The 21,248-nt window shown below is 41.0% G+C and overlaps 1 protein-coding gene across 2 annotated transcripts in view; it reads right to left on the reverse strand.

Moving 5' to 3' along the window:
• Nucleotides 1-21,248, reverse strand: part of KATNAL1 (katanin catalytic subunit A1 like 1) — a 36,953-nt gene that overhangs the window by 15,235 nt on the left and 470 nt on the right. Inside the window, exons 2-5 of one of the 2 annotated variants that reach the window (XM_054272053.1) lie at nucleotides 20,235-20,358; nucleotides 12,792-12,967; nucleotides 5,383-5,543; nucleotides 3,270-3,438 (exon numbers count right to left, since the gene is read on the reverse strand). In XM_054272053.1, coding sequence (XP_054128028.1) covers nucleotides 3,270-3,438; nucleotides 5,383-5,543; nucleotides 12,792-12,953 — 492 coding nt within the window. In that variant the 5' untranslated portion in view covers nucleotides 12,954-12,967; nucleotides 20,235-20,358. The remainder of the gene's footprint in view (nucleotides 1-3,269; nucleotides 3,439-5,382; nucleotides 5,544-12,791; nucleotides 12,968-20,234; nucleotides 20,359-21,248) is intronic. The other variant, XM_054272052.1, reaches the window with a different exon arrangement.

Below are 21,248 nucleotides of genomic sequence, written 5' to 3' on the forward strand. Positions count from 1 at the left end.
GCTCCCAGCCCTGCAATTTCACCAAACAGCTCTTTCAGTGTTTTCAATGGAGGTTATGCAGCCTTCCAGTCCCAATGCACGGAGGTCTGTGCTGTCACCTAAATGCAACTATCTCATCTCATGTCACAGTTGGTGATGCACAGGAAGATAATCAATCAAAAATAATTTAATTTTTTAAGTCCTTTCACTGACATGGCTGTGCAGCCCTCGGCTGTTTCATATCCTTCATAATATTTACTGTCTTTATCCACTGACAGTCTAAAATAATCTAAAGAGTACTCCCAGAAAAGTGTTCCACTACTTAGATATGGTATTATGCAATTTCTAAAAGACATACTGGTAGCATTCATGCTGCCTCTTTAAACTAAAATATTAAACAGAAGCTAAAACTCTTGGTAATGCTTCAGCAGAAGGTACCTTGAGAACAAGCCTAATAATTTCCAGTGGAACTAAGAAGGAAAAAAAAACTTGAAAGCAGTATTTTAGGAAAAAAAAAGACACATAAGGATTTAGTGGACAGACACAATCTGGTGGGTTTCGTTCAAAATTATTTATATAGCAATAAAAAATGTAATTTTATTGGCATAGTTAGGTTAAAATTACCTATCCCAAGATGGTTACTGTCAGAATGAAAAGATGTTATGGTCTAGAGAGGAAAAACATTGAAAGACAGAATTTGTTTCAACTGAGGCAGAGCATTTCTAAAATATATGTGCCATACTTACATTTACCTTGAAAAAAAATATGCATTACATTGTGGTGTTATAGGCAGGACAGCACACAACCTATTACACTGCTGTCAATGTCTTAGGAAATGGGTAGTTCATGACATGTTCTAAGTAGTCCTATCCTAGCACCCAAACCCAAAAACTACACAGCTGAAACATTTAGTAGGAGAAAAGATACCTGGTTACTTAATTTAAAGCTTCAGGTTAGCCCTATTATTTTTAATTGAACATGAGAAGTTACCAAATCTCTTTGATTTGACATAGCAGTCTACAGAACAAAGTTGCTTGATGGTTCAAACTCAGAAACTGAAGAACAAATGCTTGTAAAGTAAGAAAGGATAAAACTGAAAGGTAAACCTATTTTCATGCATCTGTTCAAAATATAGGAAGTTGCATTAACTTCTTCCTCTTCCCACACCTGGCTATTTCTTCTTTCATTCAAAATCTTTCTCAAAGGCAAATCATGGATCCCTTACAAGAACCATTATGTAGCACATGTGGATTTGTAACCTGGGGTGATTTTCAGTCACATATCCCAGACAAAGGAACTAGAACAACCACCCAGGAGCTAGACAAAGAGGAATACAAGAGCACATGTACTGGAATGTTTTGAGGAGTAGACATATTTTCCTTCTGCCACCTAGTGACCAATTTACTCGGGTAAGAGCAGTGTTTAAAATGTACCATATTAAATGGAACACCTCCATGACTTTTCCTGCACCTCACAGCAGTAGTACTGCTAATCACATTATTCCCAGAGACAAGCATTATACAAGTCATGTTGTTGTAGGCTCCTTATAGTAAAGCCCTATAATGCTCATCACCGGAAAGCTTGGAGAGCAGAGTTCACCCTCATTAGAGCTAAGACTTTGAAGGCTGCCTTACACAAGCACATCTGGTGAACCTGTCACACACCATGACTCCAATTCCCCATATAGCTGGCAAATCTTTCAATAATTTCACAGATCTTCACGAGATTTTTATAGCTTGCAGGAGGCACACTTGTTATTTTAAATCTTACTGATCCAGGGTAGAGAGATTTCTAAAATGCTTGATCTGTACAGTCACTCAGTGGCACTGCTGAAAATGTGCCTGGCCCTACCTTCTGATTGTCATAAGGGCCAGGATTACTTAATAGTTTTCCTGTGTATCAGAAAACAATTTATGATGGAAAAAGCATATCTTTGAGTTGTTCCTAAGCTGTCAAGAAGTGCACTAGAAAAGTCACAAAGGAACTAACCAAATTTTGGAAGAAAACTGGCCTAAATATTTTCTTATTCATCTCTCAAGATCTGTACAATACTTTGTGCCTCCATAGGAAGGCATGTCTTGTATCTTTGTCTGTCAGGAAAGTAATGCCACTTCAGAACAGTCTCAGCTTGTATAATTAACACCACAGAGTCCTTGGGTTCCTGGCACTAACTCCACAGTTAAATTTAAAAACACAAGTGTCTCAGAAACAGTGATTTGCACACTGACATTTTTCCAGCCACAAAACAGTCCTGGTTTTGACATCACCACTTTATACTGAATCGCTGTTTCTCCTTTTCTTTCACTTCAGCACTGCTTCCTTTTCATGGATCTTCAGAAGAAAGTATCTCCAGATTAGTCTAGTTTAATTCATTGCTTTTACTTTTAAAACAAAACAGTTCCAAGAAGCTTCTTTCTAACACTATAATAAATACAAAACCCCTTTCATAAACCAGAGAAAATGAATGTTGCTTAGAGTTTGGTTTTAATACTTCTCCCTCATACTATTTTCAAATATGTACCTTCAAATAATTTGGCACAGATTTACCTACCATCAATGCATTTATGGAACTGTTCTGAACTCCTAGGCATGCCTACATTATACTATGGTGTGGCAGAGGCAATGGTACTGTGGAACTCCAGTCATAATGCTGTCATAACTCCAGTCAAGTCTAGGTAAGGGCACCAGTCTCATTTTTGCACTTTTTATATTAATATCTTTACATTTACAAAAGTCCTGTATCGGATTCCTTTAAGGAAGAAAAAAAACCAAAAAACAAAAACAAAAACAAACAAAAAAACAAAAATAAAAACAAAAAAAAAAACAAAACAAAAAAACCCAAAAAAACCACACAAAAAAAAACCACAAAAAAAACCCAACAACAACAACAACAAAAAAAACCAACAAAACAAAACAACCCACCAAATATGGGGGAAAAGGAGGAGGAAGAGGGACTACATGCCTGAATAACACTTAGAGATTAGAGACAAACCCATGGTCTTCACTCAAAGAATAAGAAACCCCCAGCAACAGGACACTATGCTTCCCTTCCTCAAAAAAAATGTTACACCAAGATAGAGCAAACACGACGGAACTTTTCTTAATTTGGTGTAATTATTAATAAATGTGACCACTATACAAGCTTTGATTGTGGGGAAAAAGAAAGCACTAAGTTTTCCCACAAGTGATTATTGTGAATTTTATTATCTGTATTAAATGACTAAGAGTGCTTCCCTGTGCCACCTGCTGCAGCACGACAGCTCCCTGCCAAGTTCTTTCCCACCTCTTACCTTGTCATCCCTTGCCCTGGCTCTGGATTCCCTTTCACGGCTGCCTGAAGATTTCTCCCCCTTGGACACCAGGTGTGCTCTGCCCGCGGGCCCGCGCGGCTGCAGCCCTGGGGAGTCTTTCTTCAAAGATTTGCCATCTCGGTTGGGACGTTTTATCTGAGGTGGAGCCCTAACAACAGCAACCACAACAAAAACATGCTAAAAACAGCGAAAAAAAGAGCAACATTAAGAAGGACACATTCTAATTTGCCTTAGTGCATTATTACTAAAGCTGCCAAGACCCTAAGCCTTATTTCCCTGTATCTACAAATCCAAAACCACATTCCTGGTTCTGTCTGATACCCAAAGTAAGAAAAAAAAACACAAACGAAAAAATTAGCAACATTATCAGATCAGTATTCCCAATCAGTCTTACAACAAACCAACACCCATGTAACAAAAGAGGAAACAATTTAGCAACAGTAGTCAAATCGAATATTCCTCTGACTCCAAAGCAGGAGATCATATTAGGCTACATTCACATGCACAAATTCTACAAAAAATAGATGACATTCCTGGTAAAATAAAGATTTTTAAAATAGAGATATAAAAAAAAAGGTGGCTAAAATCTTTGACAGGCCCCAAAACAAAACAGGGAGGATTTTAAACAATCCGCCTACCTCTGACTTCATTCCCCTGTGTGAAAATGTCAAAACATAAAAATTGCCTTGAAAGCAAAAGCAAACAGAGCTGAACTGCAATCACCTATATTTGTGTGCATCACCCACAATGTCAAAGAGTACTCAGCAGTAGAATGAGGAGAAAGAATTTGGTTTTAAGACAAGAAGTCATTGTCATTTTTCTCCAGGGATTGAATTTAAAATACAGAACTACAATAAACAGCCAGGAATGCCACGCAAATTTAATAAGTTTCCACTATTGAATCTTGTACTGATTCTTGTTTTGAGTAACTCAAAATTTGTTAACTCCAAAAACATTTTCCTGGAATATGCTTTAAATTAGGCACATTCTTAAATACATTGCTGGATACAATGGCAACATTTTGCTTTTCATGCATTTTCTTTAAACTTAACAGCAGAGAACAGTGCCTAAGTTTCCTTACTTATTTGCACAAGATTTAAATTTCAGCCTAAAAAAAGCAGATGAACTGTTGGGGCTTTACCACTAAGGAAAATATAAGAATAAATACATCTTGAACTTTACATAACATTACTACAGAAAACCTGAGTTATTTCTACCACTCACAAAAGCAATCAGCATTAATATAATATTACACTTATATTCTTAGGTTGGGTTTTTTTTTTTAAAAACAAAGATCTTTTTGATAATCATAAAGCACAGAAAGTTATAAATAAACTTGGCATTTCTTTCTGTTAACCGAGATCTCTCATTTTACTTTGCTCCTTTGCTTATGTGAGTATACACAAGTTAAAATTCTGTGCTCTTATGTTAAAAAACAATTGGCATGATAAATGCTATTTTTGTCTGTAAACTGAATCTGTTTCCAACCATCTCTGTTAGGTTGAAAATAGGGATTTCAGAAAATGGACAAGGATCTATTTTAAGAAATCTATCAGGTAACTGACGTTACCCTAAATATGGTTAGAGAAGAGATATACCATGTGTAACAGAACATGTTTAGCAATTAAACTAACCAATGGATTAAATACAGGTTGAATTATCTGTAGCTAGGGAGTGATTTCTAACCACCATGTCCTTCAAGATCCTTCAGTTCCAGCTCCTTACAGACTTCTCAGTCATCAATTAATTCTTTTGCTCAAATAAACTGAAATGGAAAAGTTTTCTCCTTGCACATGAGAACATGTCACCAAAAGCCCACTTACCTCTGCAGCAGATTCTAGTTCCACGCACTTAGTTACTCCTACCAGAATAAAGGAGTGACTCTCTTTAGAATGTCAGAAACAAATCTGACTGTAGTTTAAATACTTTTTTCTCCATTAATTATATTTACTCCTTATTTCAAGTGACTAAATTAAATTTAATAAATGTGTAAATTAAATGTGATTTTCATGTTACAGAAGCATTCACAAACAAATATAAAATTATGGTGACCCACCTTTATTCCACCCACTCTGCTTGAGCCTCTCCTTACCTGTGTTCAGCTGGAACAGGAGGAGGCCAAACAGCTGGATCTCTGAAAGGCTCATCTTGACAGGATACAGAGATATCTGGAGGTCTGTCCATTTTAAAACTCTCTAAAGTGTTGACAATGCTCTTAACTTGTTCATATTCTTCAACTAATTCTTGTCGGACCTTGAGAAGCACGTATATTATTTAAAAATTGTTACAATTCAAACTTTAAAAAGAACCAAACAAACATAGAAAGTACCTCAAGAACCTCAAAGGCAGGGACTCGACTTCCTATTCACAAACCCCAGACCTATCAGGTTGATAAGAGACCTTTAACAGCAGCATAAACAATTGAGTTCATTTTCCTGCTTGTAAATGTCCCAAGCAGACAGGATTGCTAACACAGTGATCACTCTTCTGTAATGTATGCTGATGCCTGGATTCGTGTGTGCATGCTGACGTGTATGCACACATGCTTTCACACTAGTAAGGGTGCTCTTGGCAGATCTGCAGTAATGTGCTACTGTTTTGGCATAAAAGATCTCTGATTACAGTCTCTGACGTTCTAGTTATAAAACTGGCCAAATCATTAAAATATAATATTACAAAATGAACTCTGTGAGGAGCACAACATTAGAGTGTGTCCAAAGCAGAGCAACTAACATGGTGAAAGGGCAAGGGCAAGACTTATGAGGAGCAGCTGAGGTCACTTGGCTTGTTCAGCTTGGAGAAGAGAAAGCTGAGGAGTGACCTCACAGTGGTCTACAACTTCCTCAAGGCAGGCAGCAGAGAAGGTGCTGCTGATCTCCTCTCCCTGGGGACCAGAGATGGAATAAAGCTGCACCAGGGCAAGTTCAGATTGGACATTAGGTTCTTCACTGAGAGGGTGGTCACTGGAACAAGCTCCCCAGTAAAGCAGTCATGGAACCAAGTCTGCCAGAGTTCAAGGAGCGTCTAGACAATGTTCTTAGTCATGTGGTTTAGTTTTAGGTAGGAGCAGGGAGTTGGACTCAATGATCCTTATGACTTCCTTCCAGCCTGAGAGTTTCCACCATGATTTTATTAATATATGCGACTGTCATCAGTGAAATACTGGCATGGACAGAGGGAAAGAGAAGGGTAAACCCCCAAGGCCCTGAACAGATCTCAAAACACTGCATGTACTTTACCAGAAGGTTTATGAACACCTATACAAAAAGAGCCTTAAGTACAGGAAGATCTTGATCATTTCACAGGGCAAAGCAGCCTTCTTGCTCTTTCCAGATGGGCTAACTGTATCTCTCCAAAGACACAAGACATCCAGCTCAGGCAGGATTATTCCTGCCCTGCTCTGCTGTCTTTGCTTTCTCATCACACAATCAGTGGACACATTCCCCAATGTGAGAGCTTCCAGCTGAGTTACAAATGTGATTGATTACTAACTTGGTTCCTTCAAGCTGTCTTCACACACATCCCTCCTGTCCAAAAATAAATCCAGCCAAACAGCTGCTGTGAGGTACAAAAGAATGATACAGCATAAATCCTCCAGGGCACCACTCCAAGAGACAGCCACTTCCTACTCCAGTGCTCCAAGAGTACTGACAGGATCCATTCTATCAGCCTTCCAACACATGCAGAGAAATTGGTGGAAAACAACTTTCCAGCACTAACAGCCAGTGTGCTGTTGTTCACCTCACTGGACCAGCAAGAGGATGGTATCTGAAAACTGAGGGAAAGTGACCATTTGATGCTTTGGAAGATGAAAACAGACTAGTGTCTACCAGCCATCTCTTAGCCTGCCCTGAGCAGACCAAACTCTGAAATACACACCCTATTTCTTAGTCAATACCTGGCAAATCAACCAACAAGGAATCCTCAGCGTGTGGACCACAAAGGAAAACCAACCATAAACTCCTAGAGGCCTTAAAGAAAGTGACTCAGATGAAACCTGTGCAGAAAGACTTCCTTGCAGTTGAGAAACAACCCAGACATGGGCCAAAAAGGCTGTGCCACAATTATGAAGTTGACTGAGCAGTGTCTTTCAGTGATCACTGCCACTCTGAAGCAACCTAGGAAGGATGCAAATGGAAAAATCACTCACCCAGTCTCCTTGTCCCGCATCATACACACCATTATGTCCCAGATCCCTTAGGAGGCACCAGCTCAGGTTTTAGAGAGCCAGAAGAAAACTTTTAAGTTATTTATGTGTAAGAAGTTTCAAGAGATAGTGTGACAATTAGCAGCTCACCGCTGCCAAATAGAAAAAATTCCCTTCACTTCTCCCCAGCCTCACTGCCCCTGCTCTTCTGGATTCAATTCTGGCATCTCAATACAGTAAGACAGGTTGGTAAAATGGCAAAAAAATTGGCCTAGGAGGGTAAAAAAAAATAAATAAAGGACACTTCTGCTGGGTTAGCAAGCTGCACATGCACACTATCCTGTGATCAGGTAAATCCCAGGAAAAAAAAAGGGAAGGGGGCAGAGGTGAGAGAGAAGCTGGCACAGATGGAAGGGAAAAAAAAGGTAGGGAAGAGCTTGGCCTCTCTATGCATGGCAGGATGTTAGCTGAATACAGCTGCCATGTGAAGCTGCCTGGTCCCCAGAGGCAGGCTCTGGTACAGCCACTAGTGTTGCCCTACCAGCCCCATTACCTCCTCTGGGCAGTGGGTGATGCTGGAAGGCCCAACAAAAAGCCTTTCAGCCCACAGGATGGCCCCACAGCTTTTTTTTGACACGCCAACCCCAAGAATTTCCAGTAACCAAGCAGAAAACACATCCTATCATATAGGTATAAAACACAGTGAACAAGAATTGAGTTCACTCATTCTTAGTGGTAGTTACAAAACCCATTTCAGGGAGTAACTCTGTATTTCATAATCCGGCAACTGTTATACCTTCTCCATCACCAGCTTTTATTTGCTATGCTAGAGCTTGTACTTCTATACCCATTGTAATAAGCGTGGGCATTTGTGCCTTGGTAAATACAAATAATGTGTGGGATTTTTCTTTTGCTGAAGAAAACTGATCAAGTTTATCTCTAAGAGTTTTCCAAACCTGAAATTACTACCTGCAATTAGTGTTAGCTATTCAAAAAGCTCGATCTTTTAAAACGTGAAAATAAAAGATTCCTAAACCAGGTATCCTGGAACCCTGTCTGATCACACAGAGTGAGGGTATAGCTCCTGTAATGACACCTCTTCATGAGTTACCCACAGAATGAGTCTTAGTTAATCACGAGATAACCTACTAAATGTTAATGAAACAGGCATGAAGCAAAAAACAACAAAAGCACAGATTGACTAAAATGTGTTTGTAATAATAAGAAGAAGAATTTACCCTTTATTCCTTAAGCAGGAATAAAGCGCACCTAATCAGTGCACCTGCACCAGTGACCATAGTCAGTCAGGGTGCCCTGCTGGCTGCTCCACGCACTCAGGGAATCACTGAACTCCTGCCTGAGCTCCAGTGGAGGCCCCTGTGCTCTCAGCTCTTGTGCAACACGGAGCACATGGCTCTAACACGCAGCAGGTTTAGCTTGACAGCCGCTGGCCTTGTTGTAAGCCAGCACTATCTCCCAGGGGCGCGCTCTGCTGTCATTCTGCAGCTGCTGAGCTGTCACTGAAGCTGCTCGTTCCTACAAGCCAGCTGTCTAGTAAAAACACTGCAGCAGCCAAGAAACTCTCTCAGAATAAACAGGGAGAACGTCAACACAAGTTCACAGTAGTGGACATGAGACTAAACCTACCTTTTAGTTTTGGGAAGGATGAGTTGCTTCTGATTTTGTATCTTTCCAGTCTCAGCCTGCATTTACATGAAATAATATGCCTACCTGTCAGCCTAACCTCAAAGCACAACAAAGTAACTTTTTTTTAAATGAGCTCCGGCGGCCTAGGAGTGAAGATGCAAATGGAGGTACACTTGGCCAACCAAAATGCAAGCTGGGAATTCCCTGGATGCAAAACAAAGATGGTCTCAGGACCACGTCACCCTGACATCCCCAGGATAAACCAGTCAAGAGATGATGATCAGTGGCTGTGAATTTTCCATGAAGTCAGAGGAATTCTTATGCTGTCATGTCTCTGCTTTGGTGGATCCTCAGCATGCATCTTTTGCCCTGTTTAAGATCTGCAGGGTGTGCCAGAGAGTAACAGAATCCCTCTACCCTGGTTAGCACTGATTTGGAATTCCCAGACGCAGTATTGCATCAACTGTAACTGAATGAGTCAGCTGTTCGCAGAGGAGATGTTAACATGTTCATATTCCTCCTCATCCTAACCATCAGCTCCAAGCAGGAGGAATCCTCAAAATCAAGACATCCAGTTGCAAAGCTGAAGCTGTCTCTCGGTGTGACATGAAATACAGCTCAAAAAATACTTGCACAGAACATAATTCTGTCCAGACCAATCTGTAGCAATTTTAAAACAATGACACTTCTGCAAAGAGATGTAGATCAAGAGCATTTGGGAATCTGACCCAAAATCCCAACTAGTTCTGGTTCACCTGGGCTTTGACATTGCTCAATAAACTACTGAGAAAATCCTCTGTCATATACAAAAGCAGATCCATCAGGCATGAGGTACCTATGCAGGATGGAGCACCCACTGTTGACAAGGACCAAACAGGAAGAACAATGGTGCATGTAAGAGATGTAAGTTGGTCAGCTGCACAGCCACAGCTGGAACCATTCTTTGAGATGTTCCTCAAATGAACATTTTTGTTTTACAATGGAACTTGTCCACAAACACACGAAACAGATCACTGCCCTAGAAGTATCAGTAGGACAAAAACCCTGTTAGTGAGCTGCACACAAACCATACAGAAAGGAAGGGGATGCTTCATACTGACACTCAGTACCCCAGGAATCCTTCAGAAGGCTCAATATTGTGAATGTGTATGCAGACAGCACATCCCAGAGAAGAACTAGTTTACGTAACATTCTTCTCCTTTGAGCACTTACTTACAAGGACATTCAAGAGTTAAAGCTCCCACAGTGTTAGTGATTGCTAAACTCCCCCTCCAAAAGGCACCAGTGGTCTTATCCTCTCCAGATTCCTCAGATGATGGAGAAGCTGAAGAACCTGAAGAACAGGCTAGTTCCATATGCTTGAGAAGACAGAATTTCAGGTAAAAATCAACTGCATTAATCCCCTTACCCTTGACCTAAGGGTTGCTTTGCTTCTCAAGCCACTTGCAAGAACCACACTGGTATGGGAATCTTTTGCTTCTGCACATTACTGGTACCAAGTGGGCTGGACTCGAAATTTGCTAAACTTACATAATGTGTATGGCATAACTCTTTAATGAGAAAGATCTAAAATTAGTATCCAGATATTGCTTTAATACTGTGAATGAGTGTTACTTGTGATCCAACTTCTCAGTTACATTTTTTTCAGAACAGGCTGTCATTCCAGATAGCTGCTTGACTGTGACTGATAGTTTGAATGTAGCTGCTGTTGGAGCTGGAAAGTAGTGCTAACATCCACATCACCAAACTCCTTCTCAGTCTGTTTCAAGAAGTGAGAAAGCACAACAATTATTTATTTATAAAGAGTGGGTAAGGAAAGCAGGTCTAACTCTGTAGGTCTCACCTAAACATGCAAGCTCTGGTATGGAAAAGCTAGTAATTACAGGGCTGCATTGTTTGCTCTTGGGCTGCATCATTCTGTTCCCACAAACGAATGAGAAGGCAAATAACCTAGGGATGAAGCCCTTCATTTATTTTTTTTTCAGTCACACTTCTTACTTTTTGCTGTTTGTCTCCAAGCCTGGCACCAGTAACAGCAAAGCAATATTCTGACAAAGCTCATCTGCCACTACTATGTTGGGAAGTTCCAGAATTAACATGAGTGCACAGTGTGACAGACGCTACCCCACCTGCTGCAGATCTTATTTGGGACACATCTCTAAAGCATTTATGTGACATGGTCAGGAGCAATTCTTCTTTTGCCTAAAGGGGATAATTTCTGAGAAGGTGCCAACTTCAGATCCTCTGCTGGAGAGACAGCTGCCTTCCCCAGGGAATAAATCCTGGAAACTGTGTTAATGGTCCTTTTGTACTTGAGGTTTGTCTCCAATGTGCAGCACACATTCCATGGTGCACAGGCTTCTGTGAAGCAGTTCAAACAACACACAGTAACATGAGACTTGAGTGACCTTCACAACACAGGAGCTGTTGAAAGTTTATTGGAAGAATCAGTGTCATCAGAAGAAACACTAAATACTAGATGTGAAGACAATGCAGTGGTTCAGCTGCAGAATGAGGAAATCCTCATACTCTACCTTCACGTCAGCTACAAGTTTGGCAGGAACTAAGGACATGTACTGGGCATGAACACCTTGTATCAGCATGTCCTGGGGTGGGAAAAATCTTGAATACAAGTACTTGAATGTGAATATCTCCTACACAACATCCAGCTTACTACATTACCAGGAAAGCTATCTCTGCTGGATGTACAGGCACAAGCTCTTCATAGACATTCTATGATAAACACCTATGAATAGTAGTTACTACAAAGTGGTTGTTAAGTGTTGTACTTATCAGTGCACAAAATACTCTATGTTAGTGTCAGAAGTTACAAACACAAACCTATAAACAAATCATCTGCTGCAATAAAAAGGAAATTTTGCTTCCGTTTTTAGGTGATATCATTTAAACATATATATAGAAAAACTCTTACTGAAATAATCTCTTTAGCTACCTACTGCAAAATTGTATCTTTCATAGGAGATATGTTATTCTTTCAAAACATAGTCTTTATGCAACATGAATTCTTTATTCTAGGAAACATCTTTATATGGTTTTCCTCCTTTTCATGTTTATAGAACCACATGAAAAATGGGCTAAAAAATGTGATGAAGACTTAAATACTGAAAGTAATAAAAATAGATGGGGTTCTTATATTTCACCTGCAGATTACTTCCATGGTTTCAACAGTACTCTGTCTAGCAAGGAGACAGATGTGAGCAAGATTCAGGCTAAGAGTATGACTTGCAGTTTTAGAAACCTGATCCAAATTTGTACACTATAGTCATTTAGTGTACATTTAGGGTACATTTAATGTCATTATAGTCAGACAACAATTCTAGTGATGCTAACCCACCCACTCACATTTTAGTTTACTGGACATTAGATGGCCAAAAGATACAAGGGGAAAAGAAAGTCCTCAATTTTTTCAAAAGTATGCAGTCACAGAGAGCATGCAGAGAGAAACAGACCAGGAATTAGACAGATATCCTAAGTGACAACAACAGAAGAACTGATTCAGTTAGAACAATAGAATTCCTTTTGAATACACCATGAAAAATATTTTCCCATGAATATCGACAAAATATTGTACAACTGTTGCCAACATCACTGAAATGTAAGTCCTCTGCATCTTATAGGGTTTGGGAGATATAGTGTGGTTTTCAAATATCAAGTAATAGAATATGGTCAATGTCATTTCACCCTACCTGTTGCCATTTGCCCTTAATTGCTGGATCTCTGATTGACTGGCAATGTCTCTGGATTTGCTGGATGACACCCTGGTAATATACCATAGAAGAGTCATAATTCCCAAGGAGTGCATATTCTCTTCCTTTTTTGGCATTATCACAAATCTCTGCTAAATTCATCTTCACTAAGAAATCTAAAAGAGAACATAATTACCAGAAAAAAAAATGAATTTTACATGCTGTAGAATAATTCAGACAGTGATGCTTTAGTTTTGTTATTTTTCTCGTAGCTGAACTGTGTCTTTCCAACACTGCTCCCATCCAGTCCTGCTCTTCTACAACCATTTATGTCTGGAGTATCACTTTACTAGCCTAAGGTTTCAGATCATGAATTGTAACTCTTTTATAGTGATTAAAACCACAACTTCTTTGCTGCCTTTGGCCTCAATCCTGTTAAATTAATGCAACAAAATTAAACGCCCTTCCCACACTGAAACTAACAAACTCAACTTTAATTTGTAGATCACCACAATGTATTAGCAGCCATCAGCTGTGAATCACAAATCACACGAGGCATTAAATTGCTTTTTATTCTGTTATATTACATACATGCCTAAATGTGCCAACCAGCATCAGGGATGTCTGCACTTCACACTTTCAAGAGCCCTCACCCTAATGAGATTATGATATGGTTGAATGACTGCTCTACTATAGATGAAGTTGAGAGCCTCATTCTGTTTAAATATTCTTTCAAAGTACTCCAACATCCACATGCTGACTTGAATTTTTTCATTAAATTTAACATGTCACTTAGAGATTTATGGCAGTTAGCAATCCAAATTTAACATTCCTTAGAACAGTGAATCCCAAAGTACAACCTTCCCCTAGTCCTCAAACTGCATGACTTTAAGGCAAACCCATAGCCCAGCTTTTCCCAGTAACCTGTCAAGAAAGCAATAACCCAGACATTCAGAATTCAGCTGTATTGTACAGCTAGGTTTGTATTTAAGGTTCAGGATTGTAGCAGTGCCTGCCCTTTTATCTGAATCTCATGTGACCCAAAGTTTAGGTCCCCACCACAGAAAAAGAGCATCAGTTCCTTTCCCTTGTGCTCTCAATATGTGTGGGGTCCCTGAAATTCACTGAGATATAAACCTCTGGAAATGAAAAATAAAAAATTGCATTTCATAGCTATGCAATGCAGAGTTGCACTGAACAAGAGGGAGGAGGTCAGCTCTGGAGTGAGGTTCACTAGTTGTATCAAGGGTTTGGCAAGACCAAGGAGATGAAGAAGAAACTGGGAAGGAGGGATACAAACACAGTTCACACTACACAGCTGAAAACAGCCCATGCTACAGGAGTGCACACAGAAGGAACAGGTGGTAGCAGACAGAAGCCAGAACAGGCAGAAGCAACCTTTTACATCCTCGTGGGTTATAAAAATGTTAGTAGGTTTTATAAACAGACAAGAGCAAGATGGCATTAAGGAGCATGTGTCTTATGCTTTTGTATTCCCTTGTGCTTAGCAAAATTCAAACCCCTGACAAGTTAAACAGACATCCACACGAAATTCATTCTGCCCTGAGCAAACACACGCTGCACCTCCCCAGGGTGCCACACTGATGGTCCTAACTGCTGCCTAGAGCTGCACACCAGGTCTGCTCCACCACCTCACCACTCCTGCTCCCTGCAGCAAAGCCATGGAAACTGCACCCTCACTTAAACCCACAGGTCACACAGCTTGCATGTGGCTGATGACTTTGAGAGCAAGAACATGCTGCTACTCTGCAGCTGACACTCCACCAAGCACAGCAGGACTGACTGGGCTTTACTTGTCCTCATGCTGTGCTGCACATTTCAGCTTGCACAGCATTCCTGCTGGCTGCTGTAAACTACTGGGCAGGAGAAAATCTAAGGTGGAAAGGGTGACAACCCTAATTTTGTTCCCTGACATAGGCAGGATACATCATTACCAAGATCAGGATTAGCAACAACTGAGATAATTTAATTTTTAAATACAGAAGATTGTAACTAATAGGAAAAAAAGTGATGTCACCCACATCGCCCAGGAAATGCATAAATTGATAGGAACTGAAGATAGTTTATGACCCATTCAGATCTCATGAGTCAGCTTATAAATGAACAGAACACCATGTGGGGCAGAAGCCTTTGACCTGTCTTCAAACACATCCAGGTCAGGATCTGCTTCACAACCAGCCTGTCACTATTAAGAAAATCATTCCTCAAATCTCTGGAGATTTTCCGCATTTGTAGTGAAAGAGAGAGAGTAAATAAAACATTTTTAAGGAACTGCTGAATTCAATTCCTAGAAATCTATTAAACAGAACACATACTTCCTTTACAACCTCTCATTGCTCCTTATTACAGCTAATTCCCACCCTCTGGGCATATTTAATTCTCTTTTGCCTTAAGAGGACTGACATTCACAACCAACTCCCCTTAATTCCAGAAGATTCCCCTGCTCACCAGAGGAGACAACCTCCTCATCTCTGTCTGTGGTGGGAGCTGGGTCAATCCACAGGCAGGAGGCAACACTTCAGGACAAGGAAGATGAGAGGCAGGAAGCAGAAAAATGTACACAGTTTTAAAATTGCAGGAGCAAACCAAACAAGACTCTCCCATTTCCTCCAGCTACCAAGAGTACAGAGGCCTCTAGCCTCATGCTTGTGATGCCAAAGCTTATGCATGAGCATGATGCCTGGTGTGTCACACTGAAGAGCTCATAAAACACTGACAGCACTGAAACTTGGAGCATGGAGGGAGGCTGGTGGATGGATGTACACCTGTGTACCTCCTGAACAGTCAATGCCTCCAGAGCTAGGCTGGCAAAAGCCCCTGGATCTTTCCTGTGGACTCAGGCACTTCAGTTTTACTTATTACCTACACTAGACACCAAAGGTGTCATACAGCTTGAAAAGGTGAATATAATGCCACCTATTTACCTTAGCTTTATTTGAAACAGCAGCTATAGTCCTCAGTCTAAACCAGTGCTTTCCTGGAATCCCAGGCAGTTTGCTGAGATTCTACTGCTATTTAAAACTAATGCTAAAAATGGTTTAAACAAATTACAAGCTTCCTATGCACACCAGTGAAGGTAATGTTAATTCAGAATATCCAAAGCAAATCAAAACAAATAAGTCCAAAATCAAGGGAAAATTATTTTTTGGAAGGAATTATTTCCTGTGTTGTTTTCTCATCATCCCATTCTTCAATGTCAGGGATGGAGAGGGAGGGAGAAGTAACTACAACTAGGTGAGGACCTTTTCATGCTATGTACTCACTCTTTATTATCTATTCTACATTGTATTATAGAGTTCATACAACATCAGAGACATCCAAGGAACCAGAAATATAGAAATCATAAAGAAAGCATTTTGTTGCTTGTTATCTGGAGCTTTGTTTAGTAATTTAATTTTCCTACCATACCACAGCCACATCTTTTAAGTAACTATACAGCCAGGGACACCTGTTGTCAAGTACATTTAGAACAACTTACACACTTCTTGTGACACAGCTTTTCATTGTACCATTGTGTGGCTCTCTCCTGCACTAGACCGTAACAGCTCCACTGCAAGTCAAGATATCCTTGGAGATTCCTCAGTTCACGGATCATTGACAAGAAGAGACATTACAGACATTCAAGTCGGCGTAGCTGCCACACATGGGGTCTTAAACCCACTTGTTAAAAACCCTGCAGCAGCCAGGCTAAAAGGTCACAGGGGATATTAATCTCTATTCTTTGGAGCATAAGCTGAGCTGATCCCTATCTAGGGTCAGAAAAGAATTTTTCTCCCAGAACTAAAGCAATGCACAATTGAGCAAGATGCAAAAATCAGTCTCTACTTTAGCATCAAAGCATTATACACACAAAAGTATCCATGGGCAGATACAGTGACTGTGTGGACGACAGGCAAAGGGGGACAACCTAGCACATTATTCCAAACTTGTGTGCAACACCAGTGGGAATGGATTCAGGACTGGTCCCCTTCAAACCATCTCTCAGCACTATCTCACCACAGTGTTACCAGAGGCAGAAAATGCTCTCCCCTGTAGAGGGGGTCTGCAGCAGGGCTTTTCCCCTTGCTTGATCCCAAACATTCACTCTGCAAGTGCCAAAATGGAAGGCATCTGCTATCTCTACGTGTCTCTTTTATGCATGTGTTTTGATACAAACAGTGACACCACTGGATCCCATTTTCTCCACAAGCCCTTGACTCTTGCACAGGATGAAGGACTCTCTTTAAATAAGCTGTTAGACACTTTTGCTTTATTCTCATTGTTTCAATGCTCACATCAAGCCATAATTAATACCTACTAATCAGACTTTTCTCCAAATCAGATGTTAATTCCCCACTGAGAGGGCTATACCATACGTGGATTTTCCTGGACATGTGTCTTTCTCTGATCAAAATTTTATCCTGGCAAAACAAAAGCATTCCACAGCTTCCTGAGATTGCTGGACATATGCTCTCACATCATGGCAGCCCTGCAGTACTGCTGACTGGACAGCTGAACATCTGGAAAGGCCTGGACATACGCTGATGAAGATTGGTTACTAACCCTGTTTCTCATTTCCTGTAAATCAGCCGTGCGTGATGTTGGGCATCCCGAAAGGCAATGTAAGAGTTACAACTAATGTCACAAGACAGAGAGTCACACTGTTAGGCACCATCTTCTGAACACAGTGCTTATGACTGAGGTATGACTGTACATTCTCCACTTGTACAGGGCAGAGCCAGGATGATTCTCTGCCACGCACAATCCCAGAAAGGTCAATTGCCACAGAGAGCAAAGCAAGGAAGAGAAGTCCATTGTTAAGAGGTTTTGATTTTTAGATTTGTATACTTTTCATGTGCAACCAGTTCCATTATCAGAGTCTAAGTCATAAACTGAAGTTGTTTTTCCCTCAAATTCCTCTTACTGCTTGGAAGTTTTTCATTCAGTTAATTGAAACCTGCCCTTCTTAAGTTAAAGCCATATTGGTTTTGTAAGCCAACTTTGACCAGTTTCAAACAGCTCTCTCTCCCTCAATTATGTCTTCTCTTAAAATAGCACAATGATCTGATTTTCAGTCTTCTCTTCAAACTTAAAAATCGTTAAAATAGAGACATGTAACAGTATGACAATGCTTTACCTGAGAGAGCATAAACAGCAACACTAACTGGAACATTGTCAGAGGAACAAAAAAAGTGGTTTTCCCCGCATGACATGTGACTCCTGCTAGAAGCCTACAGAATTCTATTTCTAACAGAAATACAGACTATATTTTTTTACATGCTTGATATATTTCATTTGATTTTTAAGAATAAGATATTAAAAAATGCAATAATTAGAATAAATTAAATAAGTTTTTCCTGCTTTATTATAAAGATTATCTCTCATTTTGGTGTTGGATGCAGAACAACTGATCTTCCTTGCCAATAACAGTCTGTCCCTGTTCAGAAGCAATTGCTGATGCTGCAGACATTACGTTTGCATGACAAAAACAACATTTTAACTGATTATTGTCAGATAAAAAACAAACAAACAAAAGTCTTGCCAAGTTTCACAGCTACATCCATCTTTCCCTGTTAACATGGCTTTGTTTGAACATGCAGCTGTAGTCCCATGGACTAGTGTGAAAACTAACAATCATGACTTCACAGGATCACAACTCCTGTTAAAAACATATCTATAAGTAAAGACATGGCTCAGTTCCAGCAGATTTGAATTTAAACTACATGTAAATGAATCAAAGATGAGAAATGTGTTATGCCAGTGCTGTTTTTTCTTTTTGCTGTGTGCATTAGCAGTGACAAGGCTGACTACAATGGCAGCAGCAGACATCAGATAAAACACACGCACGCACACACACACGCACACACACACACACATATATACCATGGTCCAGGAAACCCAGCACCAAGGGATCTTTTAACTCAGTCAGTTGCTTTCTGCTAACTGGTTTTTGGCCTCTTGCATTGAAACTGTTTTGCAATGGCAGACATGGAGTTAATGGGAAATGTGTATGGAAGTGGGAAGGAGAAGAAGCATGCATGCAGGCCTCAAACTATTTTTGTGTGCATTCTTAACTTGAAACAGAGAATTACTTTGAGCGCAAGTGAAAAAAAAATCTCCAAATGAAGTAAAGACATTCATCACAAGTTAAAAGTAAACTCATAAGAAAACACTAAATAGGTGGCCAGTCTTTTAGTTAAAGATTAATTTAGATATTTAAATTAGAGATTTCATTAGTTTGGTGAACCAAACAGCAAGCATCCTGGAGAATGAAATAGCCATTTGCAGAGCCTTTGAAGTACAGTTCTCTGAAGAAGCAGAAAGGAGAATCAGAGACGGCTGTGCCATTGCTAAAACTGAGTGTGAACTGCACCCTTCTCCAAGCACCTCATACACCAGTTTCAGACACATCCATATGGGCCCATCACCATCCTTGGGGTAATGAGGTGTTCCTTAGCAAGGCTGGGTAGTGAAAAGAGCTAAAACAAATGCTGTGGGGCACTCTGGGGGGTGCAACTCCATACACACACAGGGGTCAGGCAGTGACAGCTCGCCAGCTTCTGCTCCATCTTAGCCCTGCTGGACCCAGGCTGGCTGCTCACCTCTCTCTCCTCTCCAGCACAGCCTCCAGGGCTTCTGGCACTAGTAACAAATCAAACCCAGGCCCATGATCAGTCAAACCCCTCCTCTGACAGGATGCAGGGCCCAGAGACCTGAAGGATTCTGTAGGGCCTGTCTGGAGCTCAACAAAGTGGATCCCAGCCTGAGTCAATAATCCTTTGTGGAGCCACTTGCTCCTCTGCATATCACGTGTGTAAGCACTTCTGGTAGAGCAAACATGCCACCAAAGGCTCCCAAACTGGGTCTGCACAGAGCCAGCTCGGGTTCAGAGCATTTCTTAGGTTGGGCTCTGTGCCAAGAACAGTGAAGCTGCTCCTGCACCTGGCCCTGGATACAGCACTCCTGTGTTCCCCCCCACCAGACCACAGCCAGCTCCACAAAGACTCAGTGCTGCTGCTGCTCCATTCCACTTCAGGCAAGCTGCATCCCAGATAAGCTTTCCATGAATAACTGGAGGTTTAATACACTCAACACAGGTGTTTATAACCCTGACTCATAAGGTCAGAATTTTGGGCTGAATACTTTCCTGCCTCTTGAACTCCACTCTGAATTTCAAAGAATTGGCTCTTTAGGACTAAGGACATGTATTACATAAATAGAATAGCATGCATATTTTTAAATATACATTTATATGCATATTGCTGTTAGTGCTACAAACACCAAGTCTTCAGATTTCTCAGTTCATCCCCAGAAGAATCAGCTTTTTTTTGTTATTATTAATTACACAGAAAACCAGATAAAGGCCTATCATTTTTTTCTTGTATTCCATTTATTTCTTTTGATTGGGATTAGGTCAGGGCAGTAACTATTTCTGCCCATTACCTGCTCAAAAGCTCAAATCTCCAAGAGCCAGGGACCCTGGAAGCACTCTGCAGCTGCAATGTTCCCTTCTGCAGTGTGGCAAGCACAAGGAGCTGCAAGAAGCTGAAGCCTGTCTAGGATATAGCTGACATAGGGGTGGGGGGGAAAGGAAGAAAAAGGAAACTGCTCAGCAATCCGCAGCTGCAATCAAGCATTCATTGGAAAGAAACCTATCTCTGTGAAATGTGAAACTGTAGTAGGAATAGACATTCAATATTCATATACAAGGGAGTACTAATGCACTGATGCTTTTAAGATACAGATTTTCAGGAAGAAAAAATGACACCCCCTTATATACCAATCATAAACACGTGTATTTTAAGTATGATATATAGAAAAACTGTAATTTTATTCTCCCTCATGACTGTTAGAGAACACAAGATAAAGAATAACAGAGAACTGTCAGGAGAGGAAATGGAGAGAGAAAAGGGACAAATGCTGGTATCATGACAGACTTTTGGGGGAAAAAAATAGAAATGTAGCAGAATAATTTTAAAAAAGTAACACTGTGTCCAGACCACTTACTACAACAAGCTCATCAGAGCCCAAGCGTGGTAGGAGACATGAAACCGGAAACCATAAATGCAAACTGGCCGGGGAAACTTTCCAGAGCTCCCTCTGACCATTGCCTCCTTGGTACCCATTCCCAGCCTCCAGGCTGCTCGGCCTTCTGCACAGCTCTCCGTCCATCTGCTCCACCACTCCTCCTCCAGCACATATCTATCCATCCATCCATCCATCCATCCATCCATGTGCCCCTTCCCCTGTATTCTTTCTCTCCCCCACATGCATCCAGCCGCCCCTGCGCCCACCCTCCCCTCACGGCAGGCACCCACCCGTGTTTCTCCCGCACCACCCCCATTCACTGCCCTTCCCCGCGCCTCCCTCTGCAGCCGCACCGCCCCTGCGCCCACCCTGCCAGCCGGCCCGGCCGCACCGCCCCTCCCTCCGGCCCCTCCCGCCCCGGCAGCGGCA

The sequence above is a fragment of the Melozone crissalis genome, unplaced genomic scaffold (genome assembly GCF_028551555.1).
Source record: "Melozone crissalis strain CALT ecotype California unplaced genomic scaffold, PUWL_Pcris_2 ptg000013l_1, whole genome shotgun sequence".
Lineage (NCBI taxonomy): Eukaryota > Metazoa > Chordata > Aves > Passeriformes > Passerellidae > Melozone > Melozone crissalis.